General features: G+C 48.1%; 3 protein-coding genes across 11 annotated transcripts in view; 2 read left to right on the forward strand and 1 right to left on the reverse strand.

Annotated features, from left to right (window-relative positions):
- LOC100466053 (zinc finger protein 324A) overlaps positions 1–20,157 on the reverse strand; it is a 45,436-nt gene extending 25,279 nt beyond the window's left edge. The window contains exon 1 of one of the 2 annotated variants that reach the window (XM_034672839.1): positions 19,920–20,157. The gene's annotated coding sequence lies outside the window, so the exon portion shown is untranslated. Of the gene's footprint in view, positions 1–19,551 lie in introns of both variants that reach the window. The other variant, XM_034672838.1, reaches the window with a different exon arrangement.
- LOC100483381 (zinc finger protein OZF) lies at positions 1,327–7,548 on the forward strand. The gene is made up of 2 exons (XM_034672840.1): positions 1,327–3,872; positions 5,127–7,548. The coding sequence occupies exons 1-2, from the start codon at positions 3,839–3,841 to the stop codon at positions 6,737–6,739; spliced, it is 1,647 nt and encodes a 548-aa protein (XP_034528731.1). The 5' UTR covers positions 1,327–3,838; the 3' UTR covers positions 6,740–7,548.
- Positions 20,158–20,289: 132 nt separating the features above from the next.
- On the forward strand, positions 20,290–26,729 carry ZNF132 (zinc finger protein 132). Of its 8 annotated transcripts, none has more exons than XM_011234615.3 (4): positions 20,290–20,705; positions 20,907–20,946; positions 23,318–23,486; positions 24,257–26,729. In XM_011234615.3, the coding sequence occupies exons 2-4, from the start codon at positions 20,932–20,934 to the stop codon at positions 26,185–26,187; spliced, it is 2,115 nt and encodes a 704-aa protein (XP_011232917.1). In that variant the 5' UTR covers positions 20,290–20,705; positions 20,907–20,931; the 3' UTR covers positions 26,188–26,729. The 8 variants fall into 8 exon arrangements, with proteins under 8 accessions (XP_011232917.1, XP_019663372.1, XP_019663371.1 ...); XM_019807813.2 differs by having other exon boundaries at positions 23,360–23,486; XM_019807812.2 differs by having other exon boundaries at positions 20,290–20,946.
- The last annotated feature ends 42 nt before the right edge of the window (positions 26,730–26,771 follow it).

Below are 26,771 nucleotides of genomic sequence, written 5' to 3' on the forward strand. Positions count from 1 at the left end.
CTGAGTCACCCAGGTGTCCCCTCCCTGTTACACTTTTAAGGACCTTTGCTATTACATTGTCCACCCACCTGCCACCTGAGATAATCCAGAATAATCTCCACATCTCAAGGTCAGATGATTATCAACTTAATTCCATCTACCATTTAAATTCCACCTTGCCATGTAATATAACATATTTACACATTCTGTAGATTAAACCCTGGACATCTTTGGGGTCATTATATTCTGCCTACCACAGTACAAGAATATACTTTTTAAAAAATTTGAACATTGCCTATATGGCTACTTGCTAAATCAAGGATGGATGAGTGCATTTTATATTTTGATAGATGTCAACAATGATTCTCTAGAGAGGTGTTTCCAATTTGCCCTCCCCTGGCAGTGCTGTGAGAGCCTTGGGATAATGATGATGATGGTAACAATAACAACAGCTCTCTTATTTATTTACTAGTGTTAACCTTAAAAATAAAACAGTTCCTTTACCAGCAAAAATGGGTTTATTTGGGAATAGGAGAGAATTACAATTCTGGACATGTAAGCTACAGCAAAACTGCAGGCAAGTCGAAAAGAAGAATGTTATTTTATGGAGACGAAGGAGGAAGTGAGAAGGGGCTGTTTCGAAGTAAAACCCATTGGAGAAGAGGTCAGGGTGATAATGGTTTCTCATTGGCTCAGCTGCAGGGCCCATTCATTTCTTGTAGCAGATGCAATGGAATTCTTTTCCTGTTGAAGATTCTTCTGTTGGTAATTCTTGACTCCAAGTGAGAGCTGCCCCTTTCACTCCATTTTAGTGAGGTTCCCCTTTACAAAGTTTCACAGCACTGTGTACCTAAACACTTTTCATGCCACTTCTCATGAGGAAAGTTGTAGCTATTGATCAAATTTCATCTCTGGATTTTGATTTAGAGCTGATTCTGGGTGAACCTCAGCATCCCCAAGAGGCACTGTCGAGGCACAGAATGTTTCTGATGGGGGAAAATGCGCAAGTGAAGCTGTTCCCCAGGGGCCCCCTCAGGGCTGGTCCCTCTACTCCAGAATGCATGTCACCTGCCTCTCTTGAGGGAGTAAATCTGGAGTGGCCCCTTTAAGAGGAAGCTAAAAACACACCGTTGCCATCCTTAATCTCGGGCTCCATTTCCCAGTACCCCTTGCGGTACCACTTGGGCGTTGCCTAGGAGAACTAGCAGGCGCCCCTCGCCAGGCCAATGCGGGGCAGAAACTACATCGACCAGAAGGCCACGGGGGATGACGGCAACCTGTGAGCCAATCACAACACAGCAAAACAGCTATTTCCTGCGGCTCCCGGGACTTCCGCCGTCTCCCTTGTGGACGTTCATTTTGCTCTTGACAGGTCGTTATACCGCGCCCTTGGGGACCTGAGCTCTGGGTCGGGGCCGCTTTCCAGGCGCTTCCTGGGGACCCAGCCGGGGAGGACAGTGAGGATGAGATCAACTGCCGCGCTTCGTGCCAACCGTGATCTCCTGTAACGGGGCTGTCCTCTTCCTCCGCACTCGCCCTCCGTCCCCTCTGATTGAGGCCCCCATTGCGACGGGCGGCGGGCGGGCACCCGGCCCAGTGCAGGTGTGGGAATCGGCTGAGCACTCAGGGCCTGCCCGGGTCCGATGGCGGCGGCGGCGGCGGCGGCGCTGGTGGACCCGGCGCGGGTGAGTGAGTGGAGGGCGCCCGCCGCCCTCACTCACCGGACCCCCATATGCACATGGTCCGGGGCCCACGATAGAGGGGAGTGGGGAGTCCCTGGACTCTTTTCCTCCACCTTCACTTCTCTTCCTTTGCTGCTGGTATCCTAGGATCACCCCTAGCCTGAGGTCCTGAGTCCTGGCCAGAGGTTCTGTGGGAAGTTCCACAATTCTGGAATCCAGTGGGACAAGACATGGAAAGCAGTTTCACAGCATTGGGACCGGGATGTGCAAATGCTGAGAGTTGAGGCTGAGCTGGGAGTATTCAGGGAACTACAGGTCTCCCTTGTGTCTGGTGGGCACAAGTCAAGGCCTGGAATGGCAGCCTGGGGAGCTTGGGCTGAGGGTGGTGGGAGCCACGGGAGGTTTGGAGTAGAGGAGAAAGGTGATCTGACTCAGGTGTTCACAGGCTCCCTTTGGCTGCAGAGTGGAAGAGAGAGGTAGGGTTGGGTAGGGGGTGAAGTTGAGGGGGCAAAAAGGGAGGCCCATAAGGATGCTCTTTTAGTAGATATGGTGGGTGATGGTGTCTTGGCCTGAGTGGTGACTGGAGTTGGGAGAAGTGTTTGGATGTTGGATCTGGATTTTAAGCCAGCCAGATTTTATGATATGCAGAGAAGTGGAGGAGACTGGGCTATCTCCATGGATTTTGGCCTCAGTTACTAGAAGGTGGAGTTGAAGTGCATCAAATGAAATAGGGTGCTGGGTAGGGCGTTTCAGGGAAGATCAGGAGGCAGATTTTCACCCTGTCGAGGCTGAGATGTCCTAAAGACTTCCAGGTGGAGGTACTGAATGGGCAGCTGGACATGAATGTCTAAGTTATGCTGAGGAATTCAGCTTGGAGACATCCGGTCAGCAGTAGTCAGCCTATGAGCTGAGGTGGAGCTCTGGCTCAGATTTGAGAGGGGGCATCTTTAGCTTATGGTGAAGGATGTCCTACAGGGGCAGCTGAGGACTGGGTGGCTGGCCTGGGTATTGGGCAGGGTTGGTGGGTGTCACAAGTCAGATGGAGGGAGGAGCAGCCACGAGAGAAGGTGTGTGTGAGAGGAGGGCCCAAAAAGTAACCAAGACCCCAGGACAGAGGCTGAGGCATATTAGAGATGCAAGTAGCATGAGAGTGGAATTGTGGCTCCTGTTTATGCACCTCTGTATGGGTTCACCAACATTTCTTGGCCACCCTCTGTGGGGCCTGAGGGTTTCAGTCAGGATGGCAGATTAGCTCAGTGGCAGTCAGCTGCGAGTGTCCCAGGCCTGGGGTGGGAGGTCGTGGGGGTGGGCTTTGAATGTGCATCAGGAGGAAAGAGGAATACTGAGACCAATAAGGGGACAGCATGAGTGAAGGCAGAGAGACTTGGAGGTCCCAGAAGTCTTTGTGGCCTAGTCTGGATGGGTAAGGGTTAAAGGTAGGAATAGGACCAGTTAGAGAAACTGAAGGAAGGCTGGGTGCCACCTCTGAAAGTTGGGACTTTTGGAAGTCTGGGTCAGGATGGGATCCTGGCTGACCTCACCAAGTCAGCCACATTCTGGACACCATTTGCACAGTGGTATGTAGGGCTGCTGGGAGGAAGAACGGGCCATGTGATGGTGCTGGGGTCTGGAGATGTGTGGTACAAAGATGGATGTGCACATGCAGAGGGAGTATGAATTGATGGACTGGAGTCCTGGTACTGGGGACCAATGTGAGATGAGCCCAAATCTGGTTGCTCTGGGAGGCAGGATCTGGGAAGCCAGGGGATTTGCCTGCTAGGAGGCAGTGAGGCCCCACAACTAGGCCCAGAACTTGTGGCAACTATCTGCCCACCTCCCTGCTGTGTGAAGGAGGACACAGTGATCAGTGGGACACAAGGAGACAATGGCACCCACAGCACTGGAGCTTAGGGAGAAGGGTGACCTAGGAGTGTGTTGACAGGGGTGACCTGAGGGTCAGAGACTACCCAGCAGAAAGGTGTCAGCAAGTAGAGTCACGGGCCTAGGTCTGGATGGGTTCATCTGTGTATTTTTTTTTTTGCTGCCCTTTGGTGTGGCTGACTTAGCTGTCCTCATCGTGACAGGACTGGGGGACCTTTGAGGACGTGGCCGTGTACTTCTCCCGCGAGGAGTGGGAGCTCCTTGATGAGACTCAGAGGCACCTGTACCATGATGTGATGCTGGAGAACCTGGCGCTTGTGGCCTCACTGGGTAAGGCCCTCCCACCCCCCCAGCTTCCTGTTCTGTTCTCTGTCCTTCCTCTTCTCCCAGGAACAGCTCTGTCTTCCTAGAGCTGAGCATGGGTGTTGCTTCCTCCTCTGAGCTGTGTGCGCAAAGCTGGGGCACAGGCACAGCCCTGAGGAGCCCCAATATCTGCTTCCCTTTCTGGGGAAGGGCTCAGCACTGGGGGTCTCAGTCTGGCTGCCTGAGTTTGTCTAGATCAGTGGCACCTTCATGCCCAGGTTCTTCCCCCCTTTTTATATCAGACATTTCCAGGAGCCTGGCGATGTCACAGACTGTTGACACTGATCTGGTCATTACTCGTGGGGACCACTGGGCCCTTCCTGTGCGATGCTCCTCGGAGACTTATTTTGTAACACTGAGTTTGCTTCCCAGTTGCAAAGATGATGTGAGCTCCCTCTGGTCTGCCACAGGGTAGGCTGTCCTTGGCTGGGCCAGCCACTAACCCACCCTGTCTTGTTCCTAGGACTTAAAACTTTCAGGTCCTGTGCGGTTGCTCACCTGGAACAGGACAAAGAACCCTGGGAGCCTGAGAGGGTGGACATATCTCCATATACTGCACGAGAGGGTGGGAGGGGGTCTGGCTCTCATGAGTGGGAGCTGGAAAAGAGGTGACACTGGGGCTGGGTTCCCACTGTACTGGGCACGTGCCCTGTATCTACTAGTGTTCGCTGCTGGGGCCAGTAGCCGTACCTTACTCCATTTTCCTTCCTCATTCTAGACACCACATTCTTGCCATTTCTCGTTTGTCCCTGAACACTGCTCTGATCTCTGTGTCTTCTTCATTCCCCTCCACCCCTCCCTTTACAGGGGATGTCCCACATTAGCCCACAGTCAATGTATCAGGGGATGCGCACATATCCTCATATAGGCTTTAAGCACCAGATGCCAGGCTGCAGCTGGATTTTCCTGGGCTCAAGCACACACCGCTGTGTCCCCTGTTCCTATCAGAGATCTGGGGCTTGCCTGTTTTGGGTCCTGCTGAAAGCTGAAGTGTTGCAGTTCCTGCCTCTCCTCCCAGCCGGAACCCTACACTTGTGTTCTTACGTGTTGAATCTTCACCTTTGATGGCCTTCTTGGGACAAATATTGCACCACAAGCTCTACCTCACCCTGACTTGATCCTACAGATTCACTCCTAAATTTGTCAGATCCACATCTGTGAAGGGGCTGCCCCCTCCCAGCAAAGCCTATATACACCTCACCAGTATTTCTCTGCTTTCAGGTTGTTGGTGTGTAGTGGAGGAAGCCCCTCTTGAACAGAGTGTTTCTGTAGAAGGAGTGCTCCATTTAAGTACCCCTAAGGTATGTCCTTCCACCCAGAAGGCCGACACCTGTAACATGTGTGGCCTGGTCTTGAAAGACATACTACACCTGGCTAAGCATCAGGGAATACACCTTAGGCAGAAACCATACGAATGTGAGGCATGTGGAAGAGGCCTCTGGCTCAGTACAAACTCTCACCAGCACCAGCAGGAGCACAGTGGAGAACTCTCCACAAGCAGTGAACGTGCTGAGGATGTGCTGGACAGCCACGACCTCCTGCAGCATCAGGCCACCTACAGCCTGGGGAAGCCACACAGGGGCACCAGGCACAAGGAGGCCTTCCAGCCCCACTCCGGCCTCCAGCAGCACAGAGTCCATGCCACACAGAAGCCCTTCAAGTGCAGAGACTGTGGGGAAGCCTTTCTAAAGTCCTTCATCCTCCTGGACCACCGGCTAGCTCACTCCAGAGAGAGACCCTTCCAATGCCCAACAGGGGCAAATGCCCCTAAAGAGAACTCCACCGTTGTTCAACACCAACAAAATCACACTGGGGAAACATCCCATGTGTGTCAGGAATGTGGGAAGGCCTTCAGCCACCTTTTTAAACTGACGACACATCAGAAAGTTCATCCTGGAAAAATGCATCACAGTTGCAGTGAATGTGGGAAAGCCTTCACCCGGAAACACTCACTTGTTCAGCACCAGAGAGTTCACACTGGAGAACGGCCTTATGAGTGTGGCCAGTGTGGGAAGGCCTTCACTCGCAGCTTCCATGTTGTTCGGCATCAGAAAGTTCACAACACAGAAAGGCCTTATGAGTGCAGACGGTGCCGGAGAGCCTTCAGCTGTATCGCCAATTTTGCCGAGCACCAGAAAATACACACTGGGGAAAGGCCTTATGAGTGCAACAAATGTGGGAAGGCCTTCATTAACAGCTCTCATCTTGTTCGGCATCAGAAAGTTCACAACACAGAAAGGCCTTTTGCGTGCAGCGAATGTGGAAAAGCCTTCCGGCAAACCTCCAAACTTACTCTGCATCAAAGGAGTCATACAGGAGAAAGGCCTTATAAGTGCAACCAGTGTGGGAAAGCCTTCAGTTGTCCCTCCAACCTTGTTCCACATCAGCGAATTCATACTGGAGAAAAGCCTTATGAGTGCTCAGAATGTGGAAAAGCCTTTAGTCAAAGCTCTGCACTCATTCAGCACCAGAAGGTTCACACCAGAGAAAGGCCTTATGAGTGCAGTGAATGTGGAAAGGCCTTCAGCTATAGCTCGAACCTTGTTAAACACCGGAAAGTTCACACTGGAAAAAGGCCTTATGAGTGCAGCCAGTGTGGGAAAGCCTTCAGTGAAAGCTCCATCCTCAGTCAGCATCAGAGAGTTCACACTGGAGAAAAGCCTTATGAGTGTAACAACTGTGGAAAAGCTTTCCGCTACAGCTCAAACTTCTCTAAGCACCAGAAAGGTCATACTGGAAAAGAGCCATCTGAGTGCAGAGGACATAGGAAAGCTTTTAGCCAGAGCGCCAGCCTCACTCAGCACCAGAAGGGTCATTCCAAAGAAAGGCCTTAGGAGTGTGGCAAATGTGGACAACTAGTAACTAACTGGGGCACTTTCCTTGTTCACCTTAAAAGAGTTCACTCCTGAGAAAACTTCTGTGAAAGGAACCTTTGTGAAGAAGCCATAAGCCAAAAGTTGAAAAATATCCTAACACCCCTACCATGAGATTGCCAGATACCTGGGAAGCTTTCAGGAGCTACATCACACTTTCTAATCTGTCCAGGTGCTTTGCCAGATTCTGTCACTGCCAGATGCCATCTCACTTCTACCAGCTGGCAGGTCCTCCCACAGCCTGTCATCTCAGCATACTTAGGGAAGGCTGATTTTGTGCTCTCTCATTCCCTGGAGGGAGACATGAGATGGGAGCTCTTTGCTGTGGCCTCATTTACCGTCTCTGCCCTGTCCCCAGTGGTTCAGGCATAGCCCTGATCTCTTTCTCTCCAGGAGGATCTGACTGGAGTCTGGGGACTTGCAGAAGTAGTTTCCCTCTTTTGTGGGTTTTGGTTTTTTTGTTTCATTTTGTCAAGATTTTATTTATTTATTTGACAGAGAGAGCAAGCACAAGTAGGGGAGGGGGAGCAGCAGGCAGAGGGAGAGGAAGAAGCAGGCTCCCGGGGAGCCCAGTGTGGGGCTTGATCCCAGGACCCTGGGATCATGACCTGAGCTGAAGGCAGATGCTTAACAACTGAGCCACCCATACGCCCCTATGGGTATTGCTGTCTACAGATGGTGCCTGCAATGGATTTGTCCAGTCTCCAAATCACCCATCCCTGGAACTGCCTGTCTACAGAGTGTGTGATAATAAAGGCCTTATTGTTGAACCCATCTTTAATCTCCATTCATTATGTGCGGGGGGAGATGGAGAACAGAACTGGGCTTTAACAGGACAAAGAGGGAGAAAGGCCTCAGTCGGAGACCTCAACTTCAACAGCAGGATGGAACAGAAGAGCTTGCAATCTAGGCCCACAGTCTTCTGGGACAGGCTGAAAGTCTCTGGGTTAAATCTTATGTCCTGGATGCCAGGACAACCTGATAGGCCCAGAACTTTGGACATTGGGTCCATATGGCAATCTCCTGTCCTTCCTGGGTTGGGTTCTTTGTTCCTGGGAATGTCCCACGTTCCCCAGTAGAGTTGAGGGGCCAGTGTCTCCTGAGACTTGTCCATGAGTAAGGCCCCTGATGTCCAAAATCAATAGGCAGGTTACCACTGGATGTAAGATCTGCAAGGGCCAGGTAGAACCATAAGTGGGTACAGAAACACCGGTTTTGAGGTGAGGGAGTCAGGGAGACTGGCAAACAGAGGAGATGCTATGCTTGAGCCATATCATAACCACTCACAAGAATTGTGTTCAACTCCACATTCAGTCACAATCACATGGATGGCTTTCAATCAGCCATGGTAGAATTTATACCACAAAAAATGAATAGACAATAGTTCTTTGAAACAAGCAAACAAAAAACAACCAGAAAAAAAAAACCAAACCTGATATAGAGCATTTGCCAAGTTTGTTGACACTGACTTTGGCCATAGGAGAGACTCAGTTCTGCAGCTCTTAGAAAGTCCCGCATACTCTCATCTTGTCCTCCAGCACCACGAATACAATGACCCTTTACAATGGGCGTAACCAGCAGTATGCTGCTCACTGCTAGAGCAAATAATCTAATGGTGGTGTGGACTCTCGTAGTCTCCCTGTGCTGGTCACTTCAAGGCCACCAACGCACAGGCAGGAACCCTGGGACTGTAGTCCAGGACTTCTGTAGCTCAGCCAATATTCCAGGTCAGTGTGGTGTCCATGGCCTTCATCATCTGCTGTTTTTTGCTGCCACGGAGGCAAGGCTATCCCTGGGTACAGGGATCAGAGATGATGTAATCAACGTACGGTTGCCCCCATTTCCTGGTTTTCCAAGAGTGAGAGATCCATATGTTTATGTGAAGCCTTTTGATTTTATAAATGTTGAAAACTTCTATACGAAGTTTATAGGTATATATGCAACCTATATATATGGACTACACATGTGTTCCTGGTCCAACACTTGCAACTGTCAGAAAATAAGCAAACCAGGCTGTCAGGTGCCCAGGGTTCCCCAGACACGAAGGCTTTGGGCACAGTGTTAACCACACAGCATGTGGCAGGGGAGGTGGCACTGCTGTTGCTATTCCACTCAGGACCCCCAGTTCCCTGAAGCTGACCATGTGAGGGATGGCAGGATCCCAGGCAGGCTTGCGGTCAGCCAAGCATGTGGCAGGTCTGCCTAAGTGCTCGCCGCATCCCAAGGTATCATGGCATCCTCCGGACCTTCTGGGGATTATAACTGCCTTCCATTAATGTGGGGGGCTTGGAGTCAGAACCAAAGTCCTATTGGAACCTTGGGATATCAGGCTTCCAAGAAAAGGGATCATGGATCATCAAGAGCTCAACTCCTTGTACCCATGTGACCAGCTATGGTCAGACCTTAAAACACTGCTCCCAGTGCATGAATGAAGTCTTTTATCTGCCTTCTCTACTCACCAGGGATCTGCACACACCAGCCAACTTATTAGAACCTCAGTATTTCCCTGGTGGTGCCAGAACATAGCAAACAAAGGCCTGTTGGTTCTGAGTGTTTGGTCTCCCCACAGTACCAATTTATTTCGTGAAGCTCAAGTCCTCCCAGCTTGACGAAGTATTCAGGGATCCTTGGCCTGCTCAGGCTCTCCCCCAGTGTAACAACTGCCTCGTACCAACATGGAAGGGCAGCTTGGGATTAGAGTTAAAAAGTCCAGCTGAGGGGCGCCTGGGTGGCACAGCGGTTTAAGCGTCTGCCTTCGGCTCACGGTGTGATCCCAGCGTTGTGGGATCGAGCCCCACATCAGGCTCCTTTGCTATGAGCCTGCTTCTTCCTCTCCCACTCCCCCTGCTTGTGTTCCCTCTCTTGCTGGCTGTCTCTATCTCTGTTGAATAAATAAATAAAATCTTTAAAAAAAAAAAAAAGTCCAGCTGAGCCACGTGGAGCTCAGGCGTGCAAGCAAAGTAGGGCAGACGTCATCAGAACTCAATCCCTTTTATCCTGAATGGTCACCTATGTGCAGACCTTGTAAAATGAAGTCTTTTGGCAAAGAGTCCCAATTTGGTGAAATGGTCCTGACGTGAACCTGACTTCTGCTCTCCCCATCAGGGCTCCGTTGAAGGCAGCTGGCCTACTTTGTCTGTGTGTGTGTGTGTGTGTGTGTGTGTGTGTGTGTGTGTGGCTGTGCATGTGCATACGCTGGAACATCTAAAACAAAGCCCTTGTGGCTCTGAGCATCTATAAATTGGGGCTACAAATGTTCATCTTGACTCTACAGGAAATTGTCCTGTGAACCAGCCACAGAGGAAGGCAGTGTTGATGATGGTCAGAAGCAGCCCTTCCTGATCATTTGAGCCCCAATCCACTTAATGCCTGAAGCCAGATGCCAAGTGGACTTTTGGGTTCCAGGTACCAAAATAGGCCAAGGCAATTCAACAGGGAAAAAGATAAACTTCTCAACCAATAGTGCTGGAACAACTGAGTAGCCACATGTAACAACAAATCTCTAAGCTCACCTCAAGTCATATGCAAAAGTTAACTCAAAATTCATCATAGACATAAGCATAAAACTTGTAACAATAAAACTTCCAGAAGAAAGCACAGTGACCCTGGATTCGGTGGATTTCTTAACTATAACAAAAAGCATGACAAGAAAAAGATAATAAATCAACTGGACTTGATCAAAATTTTTAATTTTTGCTTTTCAATAGTCACGTCAGGGGGCACTTGGCTGGCTTAGTTGGAAAAGCACACAACTCTTGATTTCAGGGTTGTGAGTTCAAGCCCCATGTTGGGTGTAGAGATTACTTAAATAAGTAAAAACTTAAAAAAAAAGATTAAGAGGCTTCAATAGTCACGTCAACAAAATGAAAATGTAAGCCACAGACTGCGAAAACTGTCTGCAAAACAAATTCTGACGAAGGATCTGAATCTAGAATATATGAAGAATTCAAACAACCTAATAAGACAACCCAATTTTTAAAAATGGGCAAAAGTGACTTTAACACTCACTTCATGAAAGAAGATACATGAATGGCAAAGAAGCACATGCCTTCTATGTAAAACATGTTATTATTTTTTTAAAGATTTTATTTTTAAGTAATCTCCACACCGAACCTGGAGTTCAAACTTAAAACCTCGAGATCAAGAGTCACATGCTCTACAGAGCCCGCCAGGGGCCCCTAAAATGTGTTCTTTTATTTAAATTCACAACACTCCTACAGGTGTTCTAGAGATAGTGAGGTGGTTAAGAGCACAGACTCTGGAGCTACACGCTGTACATTTATGTACCAGCTAATAATGACTTATGTGCTCTTGGACAAGTTACAAAGTCTCTGTGATTCAGTTTTCCCTATATTTAATTGATGATCTGTATGGCTGTGGCAGATATGAAGGTCTGCAGGGCCTGAGAAACTCTGGACACTATCACCCTACACAGACTCAGTCATCAAAGCAGTCATGGTTCCCCACAGATAGCACAGTCACTCCAGGTTGCCAGTCTCCACTCCCTCTTTCCTCATCACTTAATATGCCCACCTAGTTCTTATATGAACACAGGAGGTAACTCTGCCTAACAGGATCTCATGTCTAGAGGGCATGTCTTTTTAACCCAGGAAAAGAGCTTCCTGTTGTCGTAGGGGGTGTGCTATGAAACCACCTCCAGAACAGGAGATCAGCAGTGCCTTCGGCATCACTGTAAGGTTTTTAGGCCCATTTCTCCCTTCCCCAGGTGAGCTCTTGGTATCTGAGTTAAAAGATGGAGAGCATAGAATCTTTCAGCCTCTCCCAGGAGGGCATAGGATAGAAACACAAATTAGTATATGCATTGAAGGGGCGCCTGCGTGGCTCCGCTGGTTAAGCATCAGTCTTCAGCTCGGGTCGTGAGCTCAGGGTCCTGGGATCGAGCCCCATGTCGGGCTCCCTGCTCGGAGGGGGTCTGCTTCTCCCTCTCCCTCCACCCCTCCTGTCCCCCACTTGTGCTTTCTCTCTCAAATAAATAAATAAAATCTTAAAAAAAAAAGGATATACACTAGAAAGGAAGAGGTTACAATGCCTTTTTAAAAAAAGATTTTACCTATTTGTCAGAGAGACAGTACACAAGCAGAGGCAGTGGCAGGCAGAGGGAGAAGTAGGCTCCCCACTCAGCAAGGAGCCCAATGTGGGACTCAATCCCAGGACCCTGGGTTCATGACCTTAGCCCGAGGAAGATGCTTAACTGACTGAGCCACCCAGGTGTTCCTGAAGTTAAAGTGTCTTTATTTGCAGATGACATGATCTTTGTGTAGAAAATCCCAAGAAATCCATTAGAAAGTATATATAAAAATATATATGTAGGGGCACCTGCGTGGCTTACCTGGTTAAGCGTCTGACTCTTGATTTTGGCTCAGGTCATAATTTCAGGGCTGTGGGATCAAGCCCTGCGTTGAGGCTCCACGCCCATCATGGAGTCTGCTTGAGATTTTCTCTCTCCCTCTCCTTCTATGCCCCTGTCCTCTCCTCCCCCATCTAAAAATATATATGTATATATGCAAATGTATGCAGTATATATAGATGCAACAAACAAAAACAAAACAGAGCTGCTCAGTTTCCCATACAAATCATCAAATGAAATTAATGAAGCAATTCGATTCATAGTAGCCTGAAAAAGGATGAAACAGCAATAAGTTTAACAAAAGAGCAATACTCTGAGAGTACTCCGAAAGCTCTAACACAGTGCTAAGAGAAACTGGTGAGAAATATTCCATGTTCATGGTTTAGGTGATTCAATGCTTTAAGATGACAGTGTTCTCTAAATTGATACACAGATTCCATGCAATCCCTATCAAAATTACAGCTGACATTTTCAGTAGAAACTAACAAACTGATCCTAAATTCACACTGATACACAAAAGACATTCAACAGCCAAAATGATTTTGACAAGGAACAAAGTTGGGTTTACCTTACCTGATTTCAAAAGTTTCTATAAAGCTACAATAATCAAGACAGTGTGGCACTGGCATAAGAACAGACATAGAGATCTGGAGAACACACTCGAGAGTACCAAAATAACTTTACTCAACTGATTTTCAACAAAGGTACAATGTGGAAAGATGGCCTTTTCAACAAATAGTTCTTGGAAAATTAGATATCTACATGCAAAAAGATGAATTTAGACCCCTACCTAACACTACACATAAAAGTGACCATGGGATGGATCATAAATGGAAATATAAGAGCTAAAACTATAATCCTGATAGATGAAAAATAGGAGAAAAACGTTTACTTTGGGTTAGGGAAATAATTTTTTAGATATGAAACCAGGAGACAATATATAAATGGAAAAAATAATAAATTAGACTGTGGTGTCTAAATGGGGTGTCTCTCGATCGAATAAGGAACCCCAAATATGGGGCAAAGATCAGGTGGAAATCGATGGTACGGGAGGTTTCACCTGAGGCAGAACAAAGGAGATAGAAGTTTACTGAATATACCAAAAGGGAGTAGCGGGCAGGTCAGCAGGAGAGGCTTTCAGCAACCACGCGGTGGGTGGGAGCTGTTTTTGAAGGGGAAAGATAAGGAGATTGGTGACACACGGAATTCTCCTTTTTGGTAACTGTGCCTAGTGTAAGTAGCCCCTTGGCCAGTTAGGGCCTATGGATATTTTTTTTCTTTTTTTCAAGATTTATTTATTTATTTATTTATTTATTTATTTATTTGAGAGAGAGAGAGTGTGAATGCACATGTGCACACGTGAGCAAGGGGAGGGCAGAGGGTGAGGGAAAGGGAGAGAATCCTGAGCAGACTTGCCCTGAGCGCAGAGCCCCCACACAGGGTTCAATCCCATGACCCTGAGATCATGACCTGAGCCAAAATCAAGAGCTGGATGCTCAACCAACTGAGCCACCCAGGCCCCCTGGGCCTATCCATATTTTGAGGTGGGTTGCCTGATGGGCTTGTCTGTATTAAGCCAGGGGGGCACTGTGGGCTCTTTCTACACTCCGTTGCTTAGGCCTGTTTGCCTTAAAGCAGCCTCTACATAGACTTCATCAAAATGTAAAATATTGCTCTTCAAGGGGCACCTGGCTGACTCAGTTGGTAGAGCAAGAGACTCCTGGATCTCAGGGTTGAGTTCAAGCCCCCTGTTGGTCTTAGAGCTTACATTAAAGAAAAAGTAAAATATTGCTCTTCAAAAGATGTCATTAAGAAAATTAAAACAAGCCACAGACCAAGAGGAAATAAATACCTGTACATATATGTGGAGTCTTAATCAGAATATACAAAGAATTTGTACAACTCAATGATAAGAAGACAACCCAAGTAAAAATGAACAAAAGATCTGAGTAGACATTTTATCAAAGAAGATAAACAGATAGTTAAAAAGCACATGAAAAGACCCCGACATCATTATTCATTAGGAAAATACAGATGGCAACACCAAGTCTTGGCAGGAAGGTGGAGAAAACGGAACAGTCCTACAGAGCTGGAGGGAATATAAAATGGTACAGACACTGGAAACAGTTTGGCAGTAGAGGGAGAAACATGAACTTAACATATGACTCAGCACTTCCACTCCCAGGATTTGTCAGGCAGGAACCCCTTACTCTGCCCTATGGTCCTTCTAACTGGAGTTAGAATCAAATTGACATGATACAGATTAACAGGAGAAAATCAAATTTAATGCGTATACATATGGGAATCAACAGACATGAAATTCCAAAGACAGTGAGGCAACATGAAGCTTACAGGAGCTACGGGTAGAGGGCAAGGATACGAAGAGGAGAATGCCCACCAGCAAGAAGGTGAAAGGAAAGGCTTGGAAACACAAAGTTGCTCTATTGTGCAGATAAATTCCTTAAGTAAAGGGAGTCTCTGTTAATAGCTCTCTTCCTGTTACAGGCTCTCCTTTCCAATGTAAATTAGGCAGTTTGGTGGGGGGCGGGGGAGAAGGCAGAGAGCTTTTCCAGCATCTGCTGGTTGTTTTTGTTTTTTTGGAAGATTTTATTTATTTATTTGAGAGCAAACAGGAGCAGGGAGGGGAGGGAGAAGGAGGCTCCCTGCTGAGCAGGGACCCTGAATCGGGGCTCGATCCCAGGACCCCAGGGCCATGACCTGGGCCTAAGGCAGACACTCAACCACTCAACTGACTGAACCACCCAGGGTTTTGATCACTTTTTTTTTTTTTTTAAGTAGGCTCTATACACAGGGCAGAACGCAATTGCCTCAAGACCTGAGCTAAGAGTCAGATGCCTTAACTGAAAAGCCACCCAGGTGCTTTTCATTACTTTGAAGTAATCAAAATTGGTTACTTTTGGGGCGCCTGGGTGGCACAGCGGTTAAGCGTCTGCCTTCGGCTCAGGGCGTGATCCCGGCGTTCTGGGATCGAGCCCCACATCAGGCTCCTCCTCTGTGAGCCTGCTTCTTCCTCTCCTACTCCTCCTGCTTGTGTTCCCTGTCTCGCTGGCTCTCTCTATCTCTGTCGAATAAATAAATAAAATCTGAAAAAAAAATTGGTTACTTTTAAGTCAAAATAATCTTAATGCCAAAGCAGCCCATCTTGGGGCAGCCTGCCGTTGGGCTCCTACAGAATATACGGAAGCAAAACGAAACATATTGTAAGCAAATGTGCCTACTAGCATTATTTATAATAGCCAAGAACTGGAAACAATTCAAAATCTACCAATTAATGATGGATAAATAAACTGTGGTATATCCATACAAAGGAATATATACAAATAACACAAATAACCTCAAGAGCATTATTCTAAGTGATAGAAACAAGACACAAAGAGCCACATATTATGATTCCATTGATACGAAATATCCAGAAAAGCCAAAAGTATAGAGACATAACATAGATTAGTGGTTGCCAGACGCCAGGGATGGGAGTGGGTTTTGGCTATAAAAGTGTCCAAAGGAATATTCTGAGGCAATGGGAATGGGGTAAGATAATGTTGTACAACTCCATAAATTTACTAAAAGTCATTAATTATGCACTTATAATGGGTGTATTTTATAATATGTAAATTACCCTTCAATAAAGCCACTTAACAAACAGGACTATGGGCTATTCTTTCTCACAGTCCTGGAGCTCCTGACCACATGGTGATAACCAAAAGTATCCGGCCCACTAAGAATAACAGGAATGCATAAAGCATTGGTTAGGAGTACAGCTCTGGGAGATATAAAGATCCTTAAGACCGTCTCCAACCCTTCATCTTACAAGGGCCCAGACATCAAAATGGTGTGCCAGGCTCCCCCATGTCCTATTTCCTCACACTCCTGTTTTCTTTACCCATTAACAGTACTCATTTCATTCTGATACAAACATGAGTGGGTGATATATTACTAGGATCTGGCCTTCAGGGTGCTTCCTTTCAACACTGCTGAGGTGGGAAAGACACTCCCTGAAACACAGACCAACACCTTGCTTCTTCCAGACCAACCACTGCCTTTTCTAAGTGAACTCCAGGTCCGAAGCTTCCGAATGGACAGGCTTCATTTTTTGCCAGGGAACATGGGTTACAAATGCAAACTGAGTCACATCTGGACACGGATGCGCCATGCCTTGCTGCTGGGCCCTCTGTGAGGTGCTACAGGGGCCCTGACGACCAATCTAAGAACACCTCTGTCATGTTCTCAATGCATTCCTGCTAAACAAGACTCTAATATCAAAGGCGAATTAACTGGTGATATATTCATTATCAAATGGTCCAGAGAAGTCTGAGGTCATGGTACCAGAGCTGGGTGACCAGAGGAATGCATAAAAACTGTTAGGAGTACCTGAAGAAACTCAATGAAGTCACCATGGATGTCAAAGGTAGATTTCACAAGGTCCATAAACAATGGGAAACTTACCCAGAAGCTAGAAACTACCCCATAAGGCCCCTTGCTTAGAGCAGGAGTCACGTCCATGCCAAACTCAGTCAGGGATGAGCACCATAATACCACTTCAATGGGTGCAGGGCTGCCACTATCCCTCCAGGGTAAGGCAAGCAGGGAACAGGGACTGCTTATGCTGAACAACAGGAGGTGACCATCAAACACAGAAGGGCTTTTTTCACAGCACCCAGCAGTGCGACAAGTGGTCACAAAGTACAATGTGGCCCCTATAGGCTTCCCCACACACAGGGCAGTCATGGAGTATTTCCCCAGGTGAGGTTCTTCTATACAAGGTCCAACTTGTGGCTGAAGGCTATCCGTGTAGGGTCTTTCTCAAGTATCAATTCTTTTATATTGAATGAAGTTTTTAAAACAGGTTATTTAAATAAAATGTTAAAAAAAAAAAGAATACGGCAGCTGAAGACTTTACTACACTCACCGCTCTCAAATGGCTTTTTTCTAGTGAAGTTGTTGGTGTTCACAGGGCAGGAGCTGCGGCCAACAGTTCTGCCATGCCAGCTGTACACACAGGAACTTTCTCCAGTGTTATTATTATGCAGAACACGGCAGGAGCTGCAGCTTTTTGCTCTCCCACTCACTATACTCCCAATGCAGTAACTTGCTGCAAAACTGGATTAAATCTGTGAGAGAAGGCTTTCCAACATCAGCTATACTCATTATGCCTTTCTCCAATGGGGATTGTGTGAAATGGGTTAAGTATTTTCTTAAAAGTTACTGCCTTTGTACAACTGTTCTCTGATATTAATCTTTTGGTGATAACAAGAATGGAGCTCTGGATGCAGATGCCCACATTCTCTGTACTTGAGTCCTTTAGTGCAGGGGCAAAGGAAAAAATCTGCTCAAGGGTGGGCCATACTCCCTGCCTTTATAAAGGCTTTCTCAAGGAGAACATTCTGGTGCATTCAAAGGAATAGAGCTCTGACTGGAGGCTTTCTCATGTTACTACACTCACAACATTTGAAGATATGAATGTACTTCTGCTTTCTCAGGATGGAGGATGGTGATGACCTCCCCACCTTCCCAACGTACTTGGGATTTTTTTCCCATTCTGAAATGTTTTTGGTGATTGAACACCTCTCCAGGTACCATATGTTTACTGGGTGTCTCTTCAGTGTCAGTTCTCTGTGGGTTCTGCAAAACGTCGAGTTGGCAGGGCCTGGTGATAGGCAGGGGCTGTGCAGTGAGGGTCGTCCAGCCACTGACACTGTGTCCACCTTCCTTTGAGGGAACAAGCAGTCTCATTCAGGAACAAATTTTCAAGAACTACTTAAATATATGTATCAGCTCAGGACATGTTAAGGGGAGGCCCCTGGTGGGGGACCTGATCAGAAGAGGAGAGAAGGAGAAAGTCTGTAAGGCAAAGGACACAGAGGGATCAAGCAGGGGACAAGAGTCAAGGGAAAGCAGAATGGAGTGTGAGAAAGGGGTCAGAATGATAGAAAAGAGGCATAGCTACTCACTTTGGCACCAGGGGAACAGAAGGCATAGGTCAGGCACCAGATGAGGGATCAGCCCACTGCTACAGGCCCTCCCACAGCAGTTTTGCACTGACCAGGACTGGTCCTCCATGGGCTTCTCTGGTCAAGAAATGATTCAAGCTGCCCCGTCTGGGTCTCCTTGCCAAGTTCAACTTGGGTGAGCACATTTAGGGTAGTGAAGACAGTCATTCTTACGGGGGACTGTGAGAAGTGGTTTGTGAGAGGTCAACCCCATGTCAGGGTGATTTACCCATGACAGAGCAAGGTGGGTGAGGACCACCTATGCATCTGGAGAACTCAACCTCACAAAATATTAGAACCAGGGAAGATCTCAGCAGAAAAGCTCATTGTCCCCACAATCAATGACCATGTCAGTACTCATGTGCCATCACAGGGGCTGACAAGAGACAGCTGGCAGAAAACCTGCTGGAGGTTTTTTTTCCTGACAGAGGGGACAGAAAAGCAACAGGCCCTGATGGGGTCTCTTGGCCAGGTAATAACCAAGCTGGATGTGATCTCCTAGGCTGGTTGTGATATTTTTGACCCATGACCATGATAAAAAGGTCGCAAGGCAAAAGGAGTTGGGGTTGCTTATGCAACAGTCTCAGAGAAGAGGTATCAAACATGGGCCAGCACCAGGGCCAGCAGCACATCCCATGGGGAACACACTGGCCTAACTGGTGAGGACAGGACCATGCCATGGTAGTAGCCCCACTATGCCTTATGAAGGAGCCCAATTTTTTCTAAGAGAGATGCGCATCTTCTCCTTAAAGGTCAATGGGCTTTGCAATACCAGGGCAGGGAGCAGATGGCTGTGATCTAAGCACTGGGCATGGGACCTGGAGCCCCAGGCTGTCCTGCCAGCCACCTCCCCTTATGTCTCCCAAACCTTGTCCCCTGACATGCCTGTTCACCCTCTGAGGGTGGGCCCTCCTCCTGGATGTGCACTGTCCCCAGATCCATTGATCTTTGGACAGTGGTTCTCTTTTTCTGCACCCATCTCCTCCATCTAGCCACTGGTCCTTCGTTTGGACACCTCACATTCACCTCAGAGCCATCCATCTGTAAGCACAACTTAAGACTCTCCTTCCAAAATGCCATTCTCGGGTCCTTCTTTGGACTGCAGCCTGGACATGAGGCCAAACCAGAACTCCCTGTGTGTTCACAGGTACATGTGTCACCCTCGCTCAGAGGTCTCCAGACAATTCGGACTCTACATCTACAAAACCTAAGTGCTAATCTTCCCAAAAACATCCTCCTCTTGCGAACCTCCCATCTCAATGAGCAGTAGTACCCGATTCCTTCTAAACCCTTGGGATGGTCCTTTATCCACCACTTACATTCACTCCTCACATACAGCACGAAATCTCATCAACTCCAACATGAAAATATAACTGAAATCTGATCACTTCTCTCACCTTTCTTGCTTCTGCTCTGGACAGGCCACCATCATAACTGTCCCGATGAATACTGCAGCAGCATCCTCATGAATCTCCCTGTTTTCAGGTTGGCCACAATCCCTCTCCCACCAGTGTGTTCACTTAGTATGTTTACCGAGTATTCACTGGGATATTTTCAAAATCCCAAATCAGATCATGGACATTCCTCTTCTATTAAAAAATTTCTATGATTCCCAGCACCCGGGAATAAAGGCGGGACTCCTCTCATGCTCTTGGTTCCCTGCAGTGGAAGACAGATCTTTCCTGAATGTCCCTCAGGTCAGTCCCACCTCCGAGTCTTTGCACATGCAGATCCCTCCGCCTGTACCCTCTACCTCTTAACATACTGGATTCTGGAATGAAGACTCGGCACGTGCGAACGCTCCACTGTCCTGAACACCGAGGCCTGGAGCTCAGTCGGGGACTAAGGACACTGGGACTCAAGAGTCCAGCCGGGTCGGGGCCAGGACACAATTCTTCAGCCGTAACTAGTCAATCCGCTCACTCATCACGCCCGCAGGCCCAGGGAGCCTCCTAGACACTGTCCACAGCCTGGCAGCAAGGTCCCTCAGGCGAAACACACAGTACGGCAAGCTGCCAAAGAAACGGCCGGATACCGGAAGTGGCGACCCGAAGACTGCGGCCGTCCCGGAAACGCCCCTCCCCTAGCCCATCATTGGCCAGAGTACAGACAATGCGCTCGGAAACGCCCCTCCCCTGGGTGCTCACTGGGATACGCTGAGCGGACGCTCGGTGAGGGGCTTTCTGGGTAATGTAGTTCGCGTCGCGTAAGTATCGCCGCGGCGGCCGCGAGCCCTGATCACCTAGGCAACGACCCAGCCGCACCGCCACTGGCTCAGGGACCTAGTATCGTAGTGGGCTGCGGGCCTCGAGCCGCGGCTTGATCCGAGTCTGGGCGTTTCTCGTGAGCGGCAGAGGATGGGGCGGGACTTCCGTCGTCGCCATGGCACTCTTCACTTCGTGGTTGGTGGGTTGCTTGGCAGGCGGCCGCTGGGACCAGAGATGCGGGACGGGAAGTGCCGGCACCGTCGTCGTAGCACTGCACGCACTTTTACCCCTCCGCTAATGGCCCCTCCTTCCTGAGCCGTGGTTTCGCCGGATGTAGAACGGAGGTAACGAGGCTCCACACTCCGTCTTCGTCCCATGGCCCCCAGCCTCCCAGGTCCTTGGGTGCATTCCGTACTGGGGAAGACTAAGGCCTTTAGTGCGACCGTCAGCCCGCGGTCACCTCGGCCAGTGGGGGTTTGAGGGTTTGATTGAGTCCTCATTGTTTGTCCCTGTCGCCGCCTCGCACGGTCCCGCCCAACCCACAGACTGACCAGGCCAGCAGCGTCGCTGATGGACCCGGGGCAGGTGAGTGGAGGGTGCGCCAGCCCCTCACCCGCTGGGATCCCTGTCCTCCTGATCCTGGAGCCCCTGTACAGAGAATAGTGGTGTCCTGAATTTTTCACCTACACTTGAGTCTGGAGCCCAGAGATTCACTTTTCCCAGCATCCGGAATCCAGGCCGGAGGTAATATGGAGGGGTTCCCTGTTAGTTGGCAACCTCCTCAGGAGCTTTCCTGTTATAATCTGACACCAAACCCGTAGGTGGAGGGCAGGGAGAGAGTAAAGAAAGAGGCAGGTCACTGTAGATTAGGTTTAATCTGGTGGCTGGTTTAATAAGCAAGGACAGGTACACAGCAAGCTTGCCTTGGACAGCCACAAGAAGAGTAGACCTCCACATCAGCCCACTCCATCTTAAGTTTATACAGTATAGAGACCTTTTGGTTCAGTCATGTGTACCATCCACATGGCTTCAGCACCACATCACAATCTCAAGGCTATGTCCCTGGGGGAATTTCTGGGAGTGGGGAAGAATACACATTCCAAGGACCGGAGGTGATGAAGAGCCTCCCATTGCCCAGGTCCAGCTCATGCATGGGTCAACTGGCAGTCACATCCTCTTGATGACCTCCCCCTAACATTCACATTTCTGGAATCCTATGGGATAAGGTCTGGAAGGGTGTCCCAGGCACAGGGACCAGCATGTGCAAATTTCTTGGAGAGTATAAGATGAAAGTGTTCAGGGAACTGCAGGTCTGTATTTTGTCCGGTGCACATAGCAGGGGGACCAGTATTGACCTGGAATGGCAAGCTGAGGAGTTGGGACTGTATTCTGAGTGTGGTGGGAGTGTGGAAAGTTTAGAGCAGAGAAGGGAGGTGATCTGACTTAGGTCTTAATAAGCTCCCTCTGGATGCTGAGTGGAGAACAGATTTGGTCAGGGGGCAGTGGAGGTGAGGTTGAAGGCAGGAAGACCACTGGGTCTTCCATTGAGTGACTGCAGTAGTTTAGGTGTGTGTGCTTTTGGACCAAACGTGGAAGTAGGAGAAACAATTTTGGCTCTTGAACTTTTTAACTAGGGTGGACTAGATCTCCTGATGTGAGATAGTGAGATATGAGGGTTGACCCAGATAGGTTTTTCAGTTGTGGAAGTTAGTGTGAGTCGATATCAGAGGGAAGATAAAGAGTTGGGTTTTGGCCATATTGTATTTGAGGTATCCTACAGACTCCCAAATTGAGGTGCCAGGTATGCTTTATATAAAAGCCCAGGCTGGAGACATCCAAGGGATGAAGACTTGTGTGTGGACATTATGAGTGGCTGTGGGTTGACCAGAATGGTGACCAAGCCTCTGACCAGAGACTAGACCTGGGATGCAAAAATGAAGCATGAAAGTAACAGAGGTAGAATGACAGTGGGGCCTGAGGTGAGACCGGTTTACCTCTCCCCTGGTTTTTGTGGCCATCCTCCTTGGGGCCTGGGGGTGGGGGGCAGTGGGTGTCAGGCTGGAGAATCATCAGGGGCAGAAAGGGTCAGTCTAAGCTAAGAGTCCCCAAGCCAAGGCTGGGGGGCAGTAGGTCTGGGATTTCTCTAGTAGGAAGAGTGAGAACAGCTATGACTGGTGAGGGGACAGCATGTACAAGGACAGAGGTGGAAGAGAGCAGGGGTATTTAAGATCTACTCATGGTTCTGGGGAGCTGAAGGCTGAAGCACAGGGCTAGGAGTGGAGGCATTAACTAGAAGTGATGGCTGTTTCTGGCAGTCATGGTTTTGGAGATGTGGGGCAAGCCAGGCTCAGTGTTGGATCCTGGTTGCCTTCGTTGGGTGTGCTATGTGTATGGTGGGATATAGGGACCAGGGAGATGTCCTGTGCTGTGGACAGGGATTGGGGTGGGGGTGGGGTGTGTGTGTAGATATGGTGATGGTATAGTCCAAAGAGTGTCACGTACGAAGTAAGGGAATCTGAACCAGTGTGCTCAGGGCCCTGGTACTAGAGACTTAAGGGAGAAAAGAGAGTCTGAATTTTTTTATACTTGGAAGGTGTCATCTTGAGAGACAAGAGACACAACACAAGAGAGCTTGTTTAGTTGGGGGAGGGGTTCTTGGCCAGCCCAGAGCTCAGACAGCATCTGATGTCCACCTGCTTTTTGTTCCTCTGGATTGTGTTGGCCTGGATACAGTGGCCAGTGGAACTACAAGGAGAAAGGGACACCAGTGGCGCCAGGGCCTCTTATCTCCTCTGAGGTGGGGGCCCGAGGAGGAGGAGGAGCTGCAGGTGAGTGAGGGAAGGATGGACTGAGGGGGTCACAAGAAGAGGAGATACCAGTGGTAGATGTGGCAGAACTCTGAGTCATAGGTGAAGGGCCTGGATGAGTCCATTTAACTATTTTGTTTGTTTTTCAGCCCATCCATTGGCCTCCTGGCTTAGTTCTCTCATCATTGCAGAGCCCAGTGACCTTTGAAGATGTGGCCGTGTACTTTTCCAAGGAGGAGTGGGGGCTTCTTGATGCAAGCCAGAGGCACCTGTACCACAATGTGATGCTGGAGAACTTTGAGCTCATGACCTCACTTGGTAAGGTCATCCCTCATCCCTTCTTCCTCAGCCTTAGGGAACTGCTAATATACTTTATGACTATGTATATTTGCTTATGTAGACATTTCATATAAAAGGAATCACACAGTATATGTTTTTCTGTGAATGGCTTTCACTTAGCATAATATATTTGAGGTTCATCCATGTTGTAGCACATATCAGGACTTCGTTTTTATGGCCAAATAATATTCTATTGTGTACATATACCACAGCTTGTTTATTCATTTGCCAGTTGATTGGGCATTTGTCTTGTTTCCACTTTTTTTGGGTGTTACGAAAAATGTTGCTATGAACATTCAAGTCCAAGTTTTTGCATAAGTATGTTTTAATTTCTTTTGGGTAGATGACTAGAAATGGAATTGCCAAAGTATTTTCCAAATTGGCAGCACCGTTTTATATTTCCACAGCAGTGTATGAGTATTCCAAGTTTTCTACTTCCTTATCAAAACTTATTATTGTCTGTTTTCCCATAGATACCTTAGTGGGTGTGAAGTGGTATCTCACTGTAGTTTTGATTTGTGTTTCTTTAATGACTATTGATGTTGAGCAACTTTTCATGTGCTTATTGGCCATTTGTGTGTGGATTTGTCCTCCTCTTTGTCCTTGCCTCTAGTAAGGCCTTCTTTGTTCTGTAGCTTGTCTAGGCCCTGTCCTGCACAGTAGGCTCTTCACTCTTATTCTGGGCCCTTGGCCTGTCCCATCCCTTGGACCCACTCCTGTATATGTCAGTCACACTTTTCTGCTTTCAGGTTGTTGGCATAGAGTGGAAGATGAGGGGGCCCATTCCAAGCAGAATACTTCTGTAGAAGGGATGTCACAGGTCAGGATCCCCAGTGCAAATCCTTCCACCCAGAAGGCTGACACCTGTGATATGTGTGGCCCATTCTTGAAAGACATTTTGCACCTGGATGAACATCAAGGAACATATCCTGAGGAGACCCTCTACACATGTGGAACATGTGGAAGAGAATTTTGGTTCAGTGCAAACCTTCACCAGCACCAGAAGGAGCTCAGTGGAGAAAAGCCCTTCAGATGGGACAAGGACAAGGACTCATTTGTGGAAAATCTTACAGTCCACCTATCAGAGAAGCCCTTCACTTGTGAGGAAGGTGGTAGGGATGCCTTGGACACCCATGACTTCTTCCAGCACTCAGCCATTGACAGTAGCAGGAAGCCACAAAGGACCACAGATTGCAGGGAGACCTTTTCACACAGCTCTAATCTTGAGCAGCTCCCAGAAGTCCATACTACACAGAAACTCTTTAAGTGCAGCAACTGTGGAAAAGCCTTTCAGAAGACCTCCACCCTCCTCAACCACCTGAGAACTCACTCTAAAGAGACACCATTTAGATGCCCAACAGTTGGAAATTCCTTAGAGGAGAAATCAACCCTTGTTAATCACCAAAAATATCATGATCGAGAAACATGTCACGTGTGTAAAGCATGTGGGAAGACCTTCAGTCACCCTTCTAAACTGAGGAAGCACCAGAAATTTCACACCAGAGTAAAACATTATGAGTGCAGTGATTGTGGGAAAACCTTCAACCGCAAACTCACACTTGTTCATCACCAGAGAATTCACACAGGAGAAAGGCCTTATGAGTGCAGTGAATGTGGGAAAGCCTTTAATAAAAGGTCACATCTCACTCGGCATGAGAAAGTTCACACTGGAGAAAGGCCTTTTGAGTGCAGCAAATGTGGAAGAGCCTTCAGCCAAAGCTCCAATTTCCTTCGACACCAGAAAGTTCACACTCAAGTGAGACCTTATGAGTGCAATCAGTGTGGTAAAGCCTTCAGCCGCAGCTCTGCCCTCATTCAGCACTGGAGAGTTCACACTGGAGAAAGGCCTTATGAGTGCAGTGAGTGTGGAAGAGCTTTTAACAATAACTCCAACCTTGCTCAGCACCAGAAAGTTCATACTGGAGAACGGCCTTTTGAGTGCAGTGAATGTGGAAGAGACTTCAGCCAAAGCTCCCACCTCCTTCGACATCAGAAAGTTCATACTGGAGAACGGCCTTTTGAGTGCACCGAATGTGGGAAAGCCTTCAGCAATAGCTCTACCCTCATTCAGCACCAGAAAGTGCATACGGGGCAAAGGCCTTATGAATGCAGTGAATGTAGAAAGGCCTTCAGCCGCAGCTCCAGCCTGATTCAGCACTGGAGAATTCACACTGGGGAAAGGCCTTATGAGTGCAGTGAATGTGGGAAAGCCTTTGCTCACAGTTCCACTCTCATTGAGCACTGGAGAGTTCACACAAGAGAAAGGCCTTATGAGTGTAGTGAATGCGGGAAATTCTTTAGCCAGAACTCCATTCTTATTAAACATCAGAAAGTTCACACTGGAGAAAGGCCTTATGAGTGCAGCAAATGTGGGAAATTCTTTAGCCGAAAGTCCAGCCTCATTTATCACTGGAGAGTTCACACTGGAGAAAGGCCTTATGAATGCAGTGAATGTGGGAGAGCCTTCAGCAATAACTCTTACCTGGTTCGTCACCAGAGAGTTCACACGCAAGAAAGGCCCTATGAGTGCAGCCAATGTGGGAAAGCCTTTAGTGAAAGATCTACACTTGTTCGACACCAGATAGTTCATACCAGAGAAAGAACTTATGAGTGTGGCCACTGTGGGAAAATCTTCAGCCGCCTCTGCAATCTTGCTCAGCATAAAAGGATTCATAACTGAATGGAGCCTTATGGAGATGGTCCTTCTGAGAAGATCTTCAGCCAAGTCAAACTTCATGCAGCAGAATACCGACAAAGAAGTTACCTGCATGTACCACTAGTGTGGAGAAGGCTTCAGAAGGTACTCTGCCCTTTCTGAGCAGCCCAGGGCTGAGCTCTCTCCCCTTTGGAGCATAAACTGCTTTCCAGCCTGCCCCGATCCAAATATTTGCAGCAGTCATCTACATATGCAGGGAGAAAACAGCTCCCTGTGCCTCCCTTCCCCTTTCCTGGAGGGAAACAAGAATGTCCTGGGCCCACTAGAATGGCTTCATTCCCATTGCTTCTGGAAGAGTTAGGAAGTGAACTTACCCCATGCTGGTCGAGGGGCCTCAAGGGATGTCCAGTTTGGGCTTCTCAGAAAGATGCACATTCCTCATGGATGTTGTCATGTCTGCATGTAACCCCAGTTATGTGTCCATTGAGTCTACACGTCACCCTTCCCTGGAACCGCTTATCTTAGTCTTTTCTGTTCTGCATGATAATAAAGACCTTAGTAATCACGCCTTTTTTTTAATTTTTTTAAGAGAGAGCAGAGGAGGAGAG

Source organism: Ailuropoda melanoleuca, chromosome 12 (genome assembly GCF_002007445.2).
Source record: "Ailuropoda melanoleuca isolate Jingjing chromosome 12, ASM200744v2, whole genome shotgun sequence".
Classification (NCBI taxonomy): domain Eukaryota; kingdom Metazoa; phylum Chordata; class Mammalia; order Carnivora; family Ursidae; genus Ailuropoda; species Ailuropoda melanoleuca.

Excerpts from the sequence above, each read along its gene's own strand:
- LOC100483381 (XM_034672840.1), top strand. The coding sequence starts at position 3,839 with ATGCTGGAGAACCTGGCGCTTGTGGCCTCACTGG. Across the intron at positions 3,873-5,126 it reads GGCGCTTGTGGCCTCACTGG|GTTGTTGGTGTGTAGTGGAG; the intron begins GTAAGGCCCTCC and ends CTCTGCTTTCAG.
- ZNF132 (XM_019807812.2), top strand. Across the intron at positions 23,487-24,256 it reads TGAGCTCATGACCTCACTTG|GTTGTTGGCATAGAGTGGAA; the intron begins GTAAGGTCATCC and ends TTCTGCTTTCAG.